Source organism: Punica granatum, chromosome 7, assembly GCF_007655135.1.
Source record: "Punica granatum isolate Tunisia-2019 chromosome 7, ASM765513v2, whole genome shotgun sequence".
Taxonomy (NCBI): Eukaryota; Viridiplantae; Streptophyta; class Magnoliopsida; order Myrtales; family Lythraceae; genus Punica; species Punica granatum.
In genome coordinates, this window is record NC_045133.1 from 26,905,989 (window position 1) to 26,919,003 (window position 13,015).

The 13,015-nt window shown below is 40.6% G+C and overlaps 2 protein-coding genes across 4 annotated transcripts; both read right to left on the bottom strand.

Annotated features, from left to right (window-relative positions):
- Nucleotides 1–1,546: 1,546 nt before the first annotated feature.
- Nucleotides 1,547–5,674, bottom strand: LOC116214802 (dihydrolipoyllysine-residue succinyltransferase component of 2-oxoglutarate dehydrogenase complex 2, mitochondrial). 3 transcript variants are annotated; one of them, XM_031550269.1, is made up of 15 exons: nucleotides 5,516–5,669; nucleotides 5,334–5,366; nucleotides 5,164–5,228; nucleotides 4,923–5,031; nucleotides 4,795–4,822; nucleotides 4,413–4,480; nucleotides 4,027–4,101; nucleotides 3,859–3,914; nucleotides 3,633–3,677; nucleotides 3,264–3,533; nucleotides 3,075–3,169; nucleotides 2,805–2,895; nucleotides 2,615–2,725; nucleotides 2,313–2,507; nucleotides 1,547–2,036 (listed from the first exon to the last, which is right to left on the bottom strand). In XM_031550269.1, exons 3-15 carry the CDS (start codon nucleotides 5,212–5,214, stop codon nucleotides 1,845–1,847), a joined length of 1,386 nt encoding a protein of 461 aa, XP_031406129.1. In that variant the 5' UTR covers nucleotides 5,215–5,228; nucleotides 5,334–5,366; nucleotides 5,516–5,669; the 3' UTR covers nucleotides 1,547–1,844. The 3 variants fall into 3 exon arrangements, with proteins under 3 accessions (XP_031406129.1, XP_031406128.1, XP_031406127.1); XM_031550268.1 differs by lacking the exon at nucleotides 5,334–5,366 and having other exon boundaries at nucleotides 5,516–5,674; XM_031550267.1 differs by lacking the exon at nucleotides 5,334–5,366 and having other exon boundaries at nucleotides 4,923–5,040; nucleotides 5,516–5,674.
- A 629-nt stretch (nucleotides 5,675–6,303) lies between these two features.
- Nucleotides 6,304–7,359, bottom strand: LOC116214803 (glycine-rich protein 5-like). Its single transcript, XM_031550270.1, has one exon. It carries the CDS (start codon nucleotides 7,267–7,269, stop codon nucleotides 6,763–6,765), a length of 507 nt encoding a protein of 168 aa, XP_031406130.1. The 5' UTR covers nucleotides 7,270–7,359; the 3' UTR covers nucleotides 6,304–6,762.
- Between the last annotated feature and the right edge of the window lie 5,656 nt (nucleotides 7,360–13,015).

Below are 13,015 nucleotides of genomic sequence, written 5' to 3' on the forward strand. Positions count from 1 at the left end.
GCTTGAGAACCAATAGCTCCTCAGACTACAGTATTCCTGCTATGCTAGAAAGATATGTATACAATACAGTATACAATTGCAAATGAGATATTGAATGCATACCGTGATCAATCATGGGAAAATCCAATATTCTATATATCTTCCCAAACTTCTGGCACATTTAGTTGGCGAATACTGGAGTCGTAATATGCAACTCCAATGCTGGAAATGAATGATTCGATACTCTTTAACGTTCAAATTTTCCAATAGAAAATTATGTACTAAGAATGAAATTGCCAAGGAAAAGATAACCGAGGATTATCAATTCCCTTGTCAACCTTAGCTACTTCTCCTCCTCAGAATTAATATTGAAGAGAAAATTAAAAGAACAGAAAAATGAAACAGATCTCAACTTCAGAGGATCCAATCCTTCTCCCCCCCTTCTTACTCCTAAAGAGGAGGCTTCAGCAACAGTACCACAGAATAATGTATTAGCCACAACTTATCTGTTTCTATCCGAGCAATAGGCTCATCAGCTCCAACTTATTCCAGTTCCACCAGCCAAGTTTTGCCATTCGGGGCTTTTAACAAGTATTAAATACGATAGAGCATTTCCCCATTAGTTTCCTCATAATCCTTAACGGAAGTTGAGAAGAGTGGGAGACTGTGCTCACGACCTTTCCTTCTCCGAGTGATTAAATTAGTGCGTCACTTCGAGGAAATGAGGAGTCCATGGTTCATTGTAGCTAGCTATGGTCTGGTACTTCCTCTTCTTCTTCTTCTTCTTCTTCTTCTTCTTCTTCGAGAAGCCATGGTATTGTTTGCTAGAGATATTAATGGCAGATCATTTCCTCAATGGAGAATCAGAATTTCTGGGTCGAATCACATTTTTTTCCCCTTTTTAATTAGCCTTTCAGCTTCCTCATTAATCGACAGCAAAGTAGTCCATGTCTGTTTCTGGAATTCACACCTAAAAATAACAAGCAAGCAGAGTAGTCCTTACCATCCATGTTACTAGACATTTCACTTATCGTTGATGGGGATGTCGAGGAAGAAGTGGAATGTCCAGGAGGTAATACATATTGAGAGGGGAAATTTTGCACTGTCCATTTTCTACGGAACTCTTAGGGCCTACCATAAGTTGGGAAACGAAGAATTGCCCAATTCTTTTCAATCGAATCGCAATAGAACACGATTTGTTAATTGTTATCGGTTTGATGCATGCGCGGACTTCTCATTGAGATATATGCAGATGAAACTAATGGCCATAACACCCTCATCAACATGTACTTTTATATAGATGCACAAGGGGGTCGAACACTTGGAGCTTATAAGCTTGCAAAGGCTGCAAAAGAGTTTATCGTTACGGAGAACTGTTATTGACCAAGTAGAGACCAATAAAATGTGAAACTATTTGTCTGTTGGTTTGATTTATCCATGGAGCTTCTCGATCCCCTGTATTGTGCGATTTCTCAACATGGAATCTGGTATATACATCTTCAACAACAGGTTTCATGAGGGAACCCAGACCTGTTCTGCTATGGAACCAAATCATGGATGGGCAAAATACTAACAGGAAATCCATATGATTCAATTAAAAGAAAAACCAATCAACTATGAAGTATGCAGGTCTTTCCCGTATTCGCTTCACTAAAAGGCGAAATCTGTATGAGCAACAAAATGAAAAACGAACAAACAAGCCGCAATTGTACTGACTCATTCCACGAGAGAGGGACAAAAATATCCGAGTATCTTTTAAGAGATTATTGCTATCTGATGAGCAATAACCAGTTGAAGTATATATTCTAAAGAGAAGACTATGATTCACCCATTTACTGAGCAGAGAAGCTTCTGCAGTGGGGCCTTCATATGTCAAGGAGCAGCCTGCGGGGATCCTCCACGACATCTTTGATGCGGCGCAAGAAGAAGACCGCCTCTCTTCCATCAATCAGCCGGTGGTCATAGGTCAGGGCAATGTACATCATTGGCCTTGGAACGATATTCCCCCCAACAACCATTGGGCGGCTCACGATCGAGTGCATCCCGAGAATTGCCGACTGTTAAAACAACAAGAGACATCCCATTTACACCTCCATTCAAATATGTTGAAAGGTCTGCTAACAGAGAAGACATCTAGAGTTGATCAACAGTTTCGCCCCATGAAAATGCATTTGATGGAGAGACTTCAATATAGGTTTTGCCACCCAGTTAAGCATAAATCCGGTTGTGATTCATAAGCTAGCCCGACCATAGCTCTTCCTTCTTAATTTATTCTTTCACTAAGTAACCCCAAACCAAATAAAAAGGAATGTATGAGTCAGATGAACACGGACCTGGGGCGGATTGATGATAGGAGTACTCAAGAGGCTTCCGTAAACACCACCATTAGATATCGTGAATGTGCCTCCCGCCATTTCATCAATTGATATGGACCCATCATTTGCCTTCTTAGCAAGTGTGTTGATCTCCTTCTCAATATCAGCAAAATTCATTTTCTCTGCATTGCGAATAACTGGAACAACAAGACCCTGCAAGAAAGGACATGTTAATGCGGGAAAAGTAACATACTATGAAGATTGTAACAAAACTACAAGAAACATACACATAATTCTTTTGTAAGTATGACAAGACTAACCTTAGGAGTCCCAACGGCTATACTTATATCTATGTAATCCCTGTATATGATGTCATCACCATCAATTACTGCATTTATAATCGGCTGATTCTGAAGCCCACTCACTGCTGCCTGCATTGCAATATTTAAAGAAGTGTACATTGAGTAACTCTTCATCTTCTTTGTTACTGTAAGTATGGTGAATGCGTACTTTCACAAATCCTGACATGAGTCCCAACTTCACCCCATGCTTCTCCAAAAAGGCATCCTTGTATTCCGAGCGAAGCTTCATCAAGTTAGTCCTACAATGACCAGATTATTATCATTATGGAATGTGGGCCCAAATTATAAGAACCAACATGAGTGAGTCACAACTACTTGCTAAAACTGAAACACTGAAGCAGGTACAATTGAAATATGCAGTTGGGATTGTTTAACAACTAGAGGCAGCCATTAACACACTCAGGAAGAATGAGCTTACATATCAACTTCATTAAATGTAGTCAACATAGCAAATGTGTTTTGCGAGTCCTTCAATCTTGTGGCAACCCGCTTACGAAGCCTTGTCATGGGAATCTGCAATTACATGAATCCAGATAAAGCATATGACTAAGTTGGAGAAGCTATTGATATTTTACAAGAAACTTGTATGGGACAGAAAAGGACATACACGTCTTTCCCTATCCTTTGGGGGGAGTTGGGGTTCAGTGGCAGATCGCTTAGGAGGAGGAGGAGGAGGAGGAGGAGGAGAGGGTGTCTTAGGCTTTTCCACAGCAGGAGCGGATTCAGCTTTCGGTATTTGCTTCTCTTCAGCAGGAGGAGATGGCTCAGGAGCAGCTTTCTCAGCCACCTTCTCTGGTGGAGGAACCCCTTCACCAGATTTCGATATGACAGCAATCTTGGTTCCTGGTTCTACGGTCTCCCCTTCCTTTGCTACAAACTATTGTTCACAGAGAAGGAAGTTAGGAAATGGGAAACTAAATTAGGATGGGAACAATTACTGAAACATAAAGGAAACAATTAATAGCATACCGCATACCTTTTGGATTACTCCTGCTGCTGGACTTGCAACATCAATTGTGACCTGATCAAAGGAGATATCCAAGGATTATTAATTTGCTTCTCAGCCCTGCTTCCCTTCTCCTCAAAAGTAAATTGAAGAGAAAATTGAAAGAACCATCAGGTCACAACTTCTGAGGAACCAATCAATTTTCCTCCTAAAAAGGAGGCTTCGGCGACGCTACCGCAGAACGTATAAATCATACCTTATCTGTTTCTATCTGAGCAATAGCCTCATCAGCTTCAACCCGATCACCAGGCTCTGCACACAAGAAATCAGATCACCACTTAATCAAGCAAATGCAATAATTTATCAATTAAGATGGGGAATTCCATAGAATAATCGATAGTCGTCGATAGAGCAGGAAACTTACTTTTCAAGAAATTCGCCAGAGTTCCATCGGTGATAGACTCCGCCATTAAAGGGACAACAGCATCAACCAGATCCCCTTAAGGATGCAGAAGCAATAGTAAAATTATCAGTTAAAGGTTGAGAAAAACCTAAATAAGTAAAAGCTGATTTTAAAAAGTCATCAGCTTTTCATTTCATTCACTCAACTGTGCAACTGATTATTCCATTGATAACTAATTCTCAAGAAAGACTAAGACGGGCAAGAAAAAAGGCAAAACAAAATCACAGGAAGAAGAAATAAGACATCTTGTTCATAATAGTTACGCACCTATGCATTAAAACAGCCAAACCGATGATTATCCAATAAAAAATTGAACCTGCATACTGATGAGGTATTGAAGGTCGTACCACTTTCAGATGAAAATAGTCTCCATTTTTGCAAGGATGCCTCAGCTTGGACATTGGAAGCAAGTACCCTGCAAAATAGCAAGATGCAGTACAAAATGATCAGCTAACACAACAACTGACAACTTCATCATGCAGGATACCATGTGATTAGCTCAGTATGGCTTGTAAAATGGTTTCATATTGAGGGTCAACTGACCATGCATCTACTTATCCATTAATCCTTGAAAACCGCATATGATTCTCTTTTGAGTTATAAAACTTGTATAAGCAAGCAACTGATTTTATTATGGGTATCTTCCGCTTTTGCTCCGCCCTAAACTACATATTAATAATTAAAAACACCAAGCGGCTAACTAGATCGGTAAATTGATGTTTCACTCACCTCATTGGGCTTAAACTGAACGTGCGTCCTGTCGAAGACAGTGATTTGAAGTCATCAGTCACTACTCGATGTTAACTCCGTACAAATGGCTTGACCGCAATGACTAATATTGAAGTAGACAAACTTACCAAGAAAAGCAAGGCGGTAAACGTTGCGGGCAGATCCACATCCCGGGACAAGAACAACCTCATTTTCAATCAAGAAAGAAACTCTCTGTCTAGATGCAGCAAACCTTGTCTGCAAAGACTTTCCAAGACTCCGTAAAATTGAACGAACCATAATTAAATTCATCCATACAACTGCAAACACTTCGATACAACATATAAATAGACCAACAGCAGAGCAAGAGAGAAAACGAAAGGCTCTTACCAATGAATATGAGCCTCCAGAAGCGAATTTTCGCCTTATAGCGCCCAACATCTTGACCTTAATCTCTACATAGACATGAACACAATATAATATTTTCAATAAAACAAAACTTAAAAGACATGCTCATGTTCCACCCAAACCGACCGGAAACAAACTCATAAACGAACTACCGTCGATTTCCAAGCTAAAGAAGCTAGAAGGAGCTGAAATTTCGCCATAGACATACAAGCGAAAAAAACAAAAGAGATAAGCTCAAGAATATCAAACAGAGGCGTGGCAAAGTGAATCTACGGGAATGAAACGGATACATTCGACATGGCGGTAAGCAATGGACGGGAAGAGCAGGTCTGACCTGATTACAGAGCTGGCAGAACCTTCGACGGAGCGGATCGAGGTGGTAGGGTTTTGGCTCCTTCAGGGTGGCGGCACGGCGAAGGAGGAGGGGAGACGATTCTGCGGAGCAAGTCGGGAAATAGGAGAGAAGAGAACAGGAAAGAACTTTCTTTCCTCCGTAGCGTCCCACTGTTAACCGGTGATGAGGTGGATTCTTTGCGATGCTTACGTGGCAATATTTTATTGGGTCAAATTTCAAGACGGTAACCGTTGATATATTAGACGGTCAGGTCGGAGTCGGAGAGAGGGAAAGAAAGAATTGGCGTGGTGGCGACTGGTGAAATGTTTGGGCTTGACCGAATGGGCCGACGACCACCCAACGTCATATGAGGAGTTGAAGGCCCGACATAATCAAGAGTTCGTGGGTCTTTCTTGATGGGCCCAGGGAGGCCCAATGTCCGGTATACGTGACATATATGCTGCATGGAATAATTTGACCGATGTGACATGCATCATTCATGCATGCATGCGAATCGGTTGGAAAAACCTTTTGGGCTTTTTGATGGAATTTATTTATTTATTATATTTTTTTGGGGACGTCCCGATCAAGTACTATTGCGAAACTTCGGAAAACTGGCACATTTTGGTAAGCAAATGCTATGCTTTCGGAATGAGGTCAACTTGCGAAGAACATCAAATATTGGAGTAAATATGTCATATTGAATGATTGATGAGTGAACTCTTCGGGGGCAATTGTTAATCGAAGAACCATTTCGGAAAATTATAAGGGGAGAGAAAAAGAGAGCAAAAGCAAGAGAAATTTTACATTTATTAAGACACAAGATACAAAGCTCAAATTAATAATAATCTGCTTTTCCTTACCCAAAAAAATAATAATAATTTGCTTTTTTGTATTCATAAACTTGATAGCTTATTTCATATAGAAACATTTGTGGAACGAAGACAACTTTAGACACTTCCTAGTCAATCGAACCACACAATCTCTCTTTATTTTATTTTTTCTTTTTTCTTTTTTCTTTTTTTATATCAAACAACACAATTTCACTGGTTTAAGAAAAGCCAATATAAAACTGAGAAATTTTTACCTCTAATAGGTCGATTCGGCTCAATTAAATTAGTCATAGTCCAATTAAGCTTTCGAATATCATGATTAACACTGAAAAAAAGAAAAGCCAATAGGAATAGCGAAGTAGTTGTCTTTTCAATTAAGTTTGATGATACGGTAGGGGTTTCATGAATCAAAGTTCAAGGGAATCCACCCCCAGTCCCTCCTCCGGCACCACCTCCAGCACCAAATCCACCTCCCGCGCCACCACCAAGTCCCCCACCGCCGCCTCCTCCAAACCCTCCACCGCCGCCACCTCCAGCACCTCCACCAAGTCCTCCGCCAGCTCCGGCTCCACCACCGAACCCTCCCCCAGCACCACCTCCAACGCCGCCTCCACCACCACCACCGAAGCCTCCCCCACCGCCACCACCAAGCCCACCACCTCCACCGAGCCCACCTCCCGCGCCAGCACCGCCACCAAAACCGGATCCACCACCGAGTCCACCACGGCCTCCACCACCAAAACCGCCACCTCCTCCACCACCTAGACCGCCGCCACCAAACTTCGGGTGGTGGTAGAATGTCTTCTCCTCCTCAAAGGAGGCTGAACCCGACACTTTCTCACCCAAAAGCCCCCGGGAGCTGCAGGCGGAGCACACGAGCGCTCCGAGGAGCACGAGAAAGAGCAACTTTGAAGAACTCATCGGTGCACTTTCAATCCTTTCAACCAGCAGTACTTATCGAGAGAGGAGAGAGAGATGAGAATGCAGGTTGTGAGATGAAAGTGGAGGGTGGAGGGGTGGGGAATATATAGGCATGGATGGAGCATGGGAATTCAACGGAAAGCTATAAAAAGCTGTAAATTTCGGATCGTCTCCGCAGCTGAAAACCCTTGTCGAAAGGGCTATAATAGTTAATGTCGATATCTCCCCAACCGTGAAGTTTGAAATAAAGAGACATCTCTCTCTCTCTCTCTGAACAACTGTGTTCTGTCGTCCCCACCTCACACATAGTTGTGAATTAGGGCAAGTGGGAGGGAGGGTTTATTTACTTTGGGTAGCTGCGACAACGAAAAAGATACAGTGGTCGTCGATGCATACAGCTTATATATATATATATAATATATTTTATGAAAAAATACATTTATTTTGCATGGAGAACTTATATATATATATATATATATATATATATATATTATCTTTCTTGTGGGGGTTTCATCACATCGTATCGTTTGCATGGGATTCGAGGGTTTCTCATCTCTGTCTCACTGGCAACTTGGCATTAGGGTTTGGATCACAGGCACTAATGCCTCTGTCTCCCTCCACAAAATTAATTAATTACTCGAACCACTTATCCAATAGACAGACTGCTATATATATATTCTCCCTTCTGATTTCTATGCTCATCGAGCTCGATCGGACAGTACTGTGGCACTGTCAATGTCATTAGGTGACGCGGAATATTATGGTGCGTTTGGTTTCAGAGTTAAAGTAACTTTGATTTTGATTGTAGAAAATGACAAATGTTGTATAGTGTGTTGAGTTAAAGTTAAAGTTAAAATTTTTATTTGGAAAAAGTGTATTTTTGTTGTGTAGTGAGTTGAATTAAAGTTAAAGTTAAAATTTTTATGGTTTTAACCCTGAAAACAAACGGGTCATTAATTTTTCCTGGTTCGGAGAAGAATTAAGCATTATTGACATTATATGTGCAATTATATATACATATGCATATGGATATACCTCCCCGGCTTGGAATGTTATAAATTGCATGCAGCTCGGTGATCTGTTTAATTTCTCTAGGGTGGGCTATGGAAAGAGGCTATCCTAAGTCCTAACTCACTTATTGCGTAATATAATGATGGGAAAATTCCTTTTTTATCCTCAATCTTTAACTTTTTTTTTTCTTGTTTTCGTCCTATATCTTTTTCTTTGTTTATTCTCGTCCTAAACATTACGGGAATTGTTGGTTTTGGTCCTCCAATTACTTTTTCCATCCAACCACAGACTGTCACATGTATGGCCGGTCATTTTATCCGAACCGAATCATGAATCCAAATCCTTAATCAGACCAACCGGACCTCACTCAGCTGAAGACGATCGAAAGGCTACGTTTTCATCTTCTTCTTTCACTATGACTGCACTTAAACCCACGTTTTCGTCTTCCTCTTTCACTGTTGTTCACTACCTCGGATTGCAGTAAAATTCATGATTTCGAAGCTTTGGTTAAAGCTTGAAGTCGAATCACTCGGTGATTCGGAAGCTTCAGGTTCCCCCTGAAGCTCTTCTGGTCGGTCTCGTCTCCGGCTAAGGCTTTGATCAGGAAAATGGTCACGGGGAAGCCTCGAGGCGGATATCAGCAGAGCAGGCATTAAGGGAGTAGCTCATTCATATTTTTGATTCTCTTTAATTTCTGAATCAAATTGAGATCCTGATGGAAGCAAATCGAAATAAAACTTTATTCTCGTCAAAATCGAAGTTTAATTTGTTAGATTCTGATGGGATATATGGTTCTAAATCTCAATGTACCGGAGATTTTATATATCTCTAACAATGGGATTTGTATGCAGCCGGTTTCCTAACTTGCCTATAATCTCTAATATACTGCGCCAAAATGTAATGAGACTGAGATGCTGCATGGGGGGTGTTATTAGAGATTTTTATTTTTATTTTTTGCATTTAGGAAATAAATATAAATATATGGCTGATTTTAGAGAATATATTTTATTTTATATAATAAAACAGGTAGTTGTGACTTAGAGTGTTATCTTTGATTTTATTCAGATTTAGAATAGTACGAGATTATATCAATCTCTTATATTATATTTCAGCAAGCACTCGATCGTTTTTCTCTCCAAAACATCTTCAAGTCATGGGAACAGCGCAAGATCGAGTAAAATTCAATGTAGGTGGCAGGACATTCGAGACAACCATCACCACGCTGACCAGTGCCGAATCCAGCCCCTCTTTTTCCGCTTTGCTAGGAGATAGGTGGAACTTCCACATGCCCAAAAGCATATCAAAGAACTTGCTCTACAAAGAAGCTCGATTTTACGGCCCCGAGGGCCACCTTCGAGCGGCGCTAAGAGGGGATTTGAAGGGTGATTTGCTGCAGCTTTCGCATGAGGTGACAAGCCCTGTCCTGAAAGAGGGAATACTAATTCGTGCTAGCCCTATTGGAGGCTTCTGCATTGCCCGCGGCGACACGGTTCATACATACAACGAATGGAATATGGAGGAGCACCCTCCAATACGTTTCAACAAAAGCTGCGTTTATGATATTCTTTGGCATGATTCACGGAATATTGTCATATCAACATCGAAAAGCATTGGGTTGTTCAACTCAGTAACAGGTAAACTTATAAGCCAGTGGCTTTCACACAAAACCATGTCTGCTTGGCCTGGCTATTTCAAGGCTCTGTGTATGAACTCGAATAACAAGGTGTTCTCGAGCTGTGCATTGAAAAAAACTGGAAAGAAAATAGAAATTATAGAATGGGATCCAGCAACTGGCAAGATGAAAGAGCGTCTTGATTGGGGCTTGGAATCACAAGAAAGCTACAATGGTTAAGCGGGATCAACTGTTTGTTAGGAGTCCTCAATATCGACGGGAAGTTCACCTTAGGCTTTGTAGACCATAGGGTGAAGACAGCTACTACCGGGGACTTCAAATCGTACAAGAATTGGATGGTAGATGCGGTGGCAGATGAGACCAGAAACATGATTTGTTTGATAGATGAGTTCATGAATGTGGACTTCCTTGATCAGAGGCAGCTGCATCAGCCTCTTTTGGGAGAGGTTCTAACATTGTCTGTCAATTCGGCCATCCCTAGAGACGTTAATGATTCACCTCCATCTATCCATTGTCACGAGGGGCAACTGTTTTCAAGTACGAGAAGTAATGTATGCGTCTTCTCCGGTGATGACTGGGTCCTCACTAAGGTTCATACAAGTGATGGTGTAGATTCGATACGCGGTATTTCGATCGGTGGAGATCGCCTTTTTTCCTTACACACTGATCCAGATGTAGTCAAAGTATGGGAAACTCCTCGCCGACTAATTGAATCTTAGTTCCGCTCATACAGTTCTATCCTTTATATGTATAGATGGACTCTACTCTTTTGATTTTCTATTAGGAGCTCTATGATATATGGAACGATATCTTAGCCGAGGAATTTTTCAGGCCTTTTCTAGCCAAAACAAACATGTGCCGACTTTCCTTAGTCATCAATGCTACAATTATGTTTGGGGGCTTTTGTATTATATATACTAGACAAAGACGTATCCGCACTACGTGCGAACAAAAAAAATGATAAAAATTTTCATGTTTTCGAACGATAATTGGACTACACGAAATAATTTATAATAAATTTCACGTGCCGGCATTACTGCACTTAATTTAGAGCAAAAATAATTAATTAAAATAAAAAAGATGAGAGTGGCTTATGTGGAAGTTTTGGTTAGGAGGCTGTTGGCAGTGCTGTGTTACTCCCACATTTTGGATAAAAGTGCGCTTTGCTCTTTCATTTTTCTTTTAAGTTTTGGTATATAATTTGTTTCTTGAAAATTATTACAGGGGCTTTCTTGTAAATTCATCTGAAGTCAGTCTCTCGCCTTATAATATAGAAGATGGATATAGATGTTGATTGAGTAGAATTTCAAGCTTCTTTCTGGTGTGCTTGTGCTTGGGAATGAGTAAGTACACACATTGCTTCCATAGTGGAAATTGAATGTTCAACACATGCTAAATAAAATTTTTCCAAGTAATCTCATGCATGCCCAAGAAGAAAATAACGAAATGAAAGGAGGGAAATTTAATCACATGCTCTCAAAATTGCTCAAACAGTTATGTGGGAAATTTTCGTAAAACGAAAAGGGGCCTCACATTGTACGATGTTGGAGAGCCAACTTTAAATATAGAATATAATAGATTGTGATAAAAATTCCAACAAAGGTCCATTGCAACGTGCAAATATCACACGACAAAATCGTATTTTTTTTTCATTATAAGAGAGGTTTATAATTTAGTACAAAAATAAAAAATGTTAAATATAGGGACATTGATTGATTCAAGTAGTTCGATACTTTAGTCTCGAACTTGACTCTTTTAAATAGGAAAAATCAATGCCGGAAAAGCTTTATCATTTAGTGGGTCGATCCTGCTTAACTGAATTGGTCAGAACTCATTGGATTTTTCGAATACTAAGTTACACACTAAGAAAAAAAGAGAGATATGATACACCCAAAAAAATTAAACAAAAAATAAAGTGGACATGCAATTTCAAATAACGACAATGGAATTTGAAATTTCATGATTCCGAATTAATATTTTTGTCATCGCACTAAATCTCTTTCCTCGAAGTCAAAGTTAATTAGACAGGACCATATCATTTTTCTTGTTGCCTTACCTTTTTGCTAGCTAGTAGCTCCATGATAACCACTCCATCGGCTACTATTAATTTTTTTTTTTGGAAGGAAACATGGTCAATGCCTAAAATTAAAATAGAGCAGAGTTACAGGAGATATGGTAGCTCCTATAAGATTACCTAATAAAAGATGACCTAAACCATTTTGTACCGAAACAAGAGATTCAAACCCAAGCAAAATAGAAATAGCTCTACGAGCAAGCCAATCATCACAAAAATTTCCTTCCCCAAAGGCGTGTTGTACAATCACGTTTCAATCTTTGGCGAGGAGTATTTGGATAATAATCACAAGAGGACGAAGAGCGATCAAACATCTAGTAGAACCTATGATGAGTCCCTTCACAGCCAAGGAGTCGATCTCGAGAATTAGGCGTCGGCAACCGAAAGATCGTGCGAGTCTTAAAACGGATAAAACTCCCCAAAGTTCAGTTGATGTTGAGGAACCGATGCCAATGTTGTGCATGAAACAATTGATCTAGTTCCCATGCTCATCTTATATGATCCCGCTTGCTCCAGCGAGGCCTGCGTTACCACGAGCCGCTCCATCTGAGTTTAGCTTAAGCTAGCCCGCAGGAGACCTTTCCCATCTGATAAATCTCCACTCACGAGCAGCATTAGGTAAGACAGTCCTCACGCACCCGAGCAGAATTGAAATTGGCACTCACATTAAGAATTCGAGTTGCTTCATTATAGGGTATACTAAACTCAGCTTGAAACAAACTCTTGTTCTGCCAATTCCACAAGAGCCAGCACGCGGTTCCGAATTTCAAAGCCCACGAACCCTGAACAAAAGATTGTGGAGTGACCCGCAGATTTGCAGTAAGCCATTCCCGAATCGGTAGTGCAAAGAAGTTCCGGATAGAGGACAGAAGTGCAAGCCTCAACTAGACAGTCCGAATGAATGTGCAATCACGCAAAAAAATGGAGGACAGATTCACCAACAGTTTGACATCGGCTACAGAGTGTCGTGGAAGCCAAGTTACATCTCACCCGAAAATCATTCGTGAAGAGACGATCGTGAGCCACAA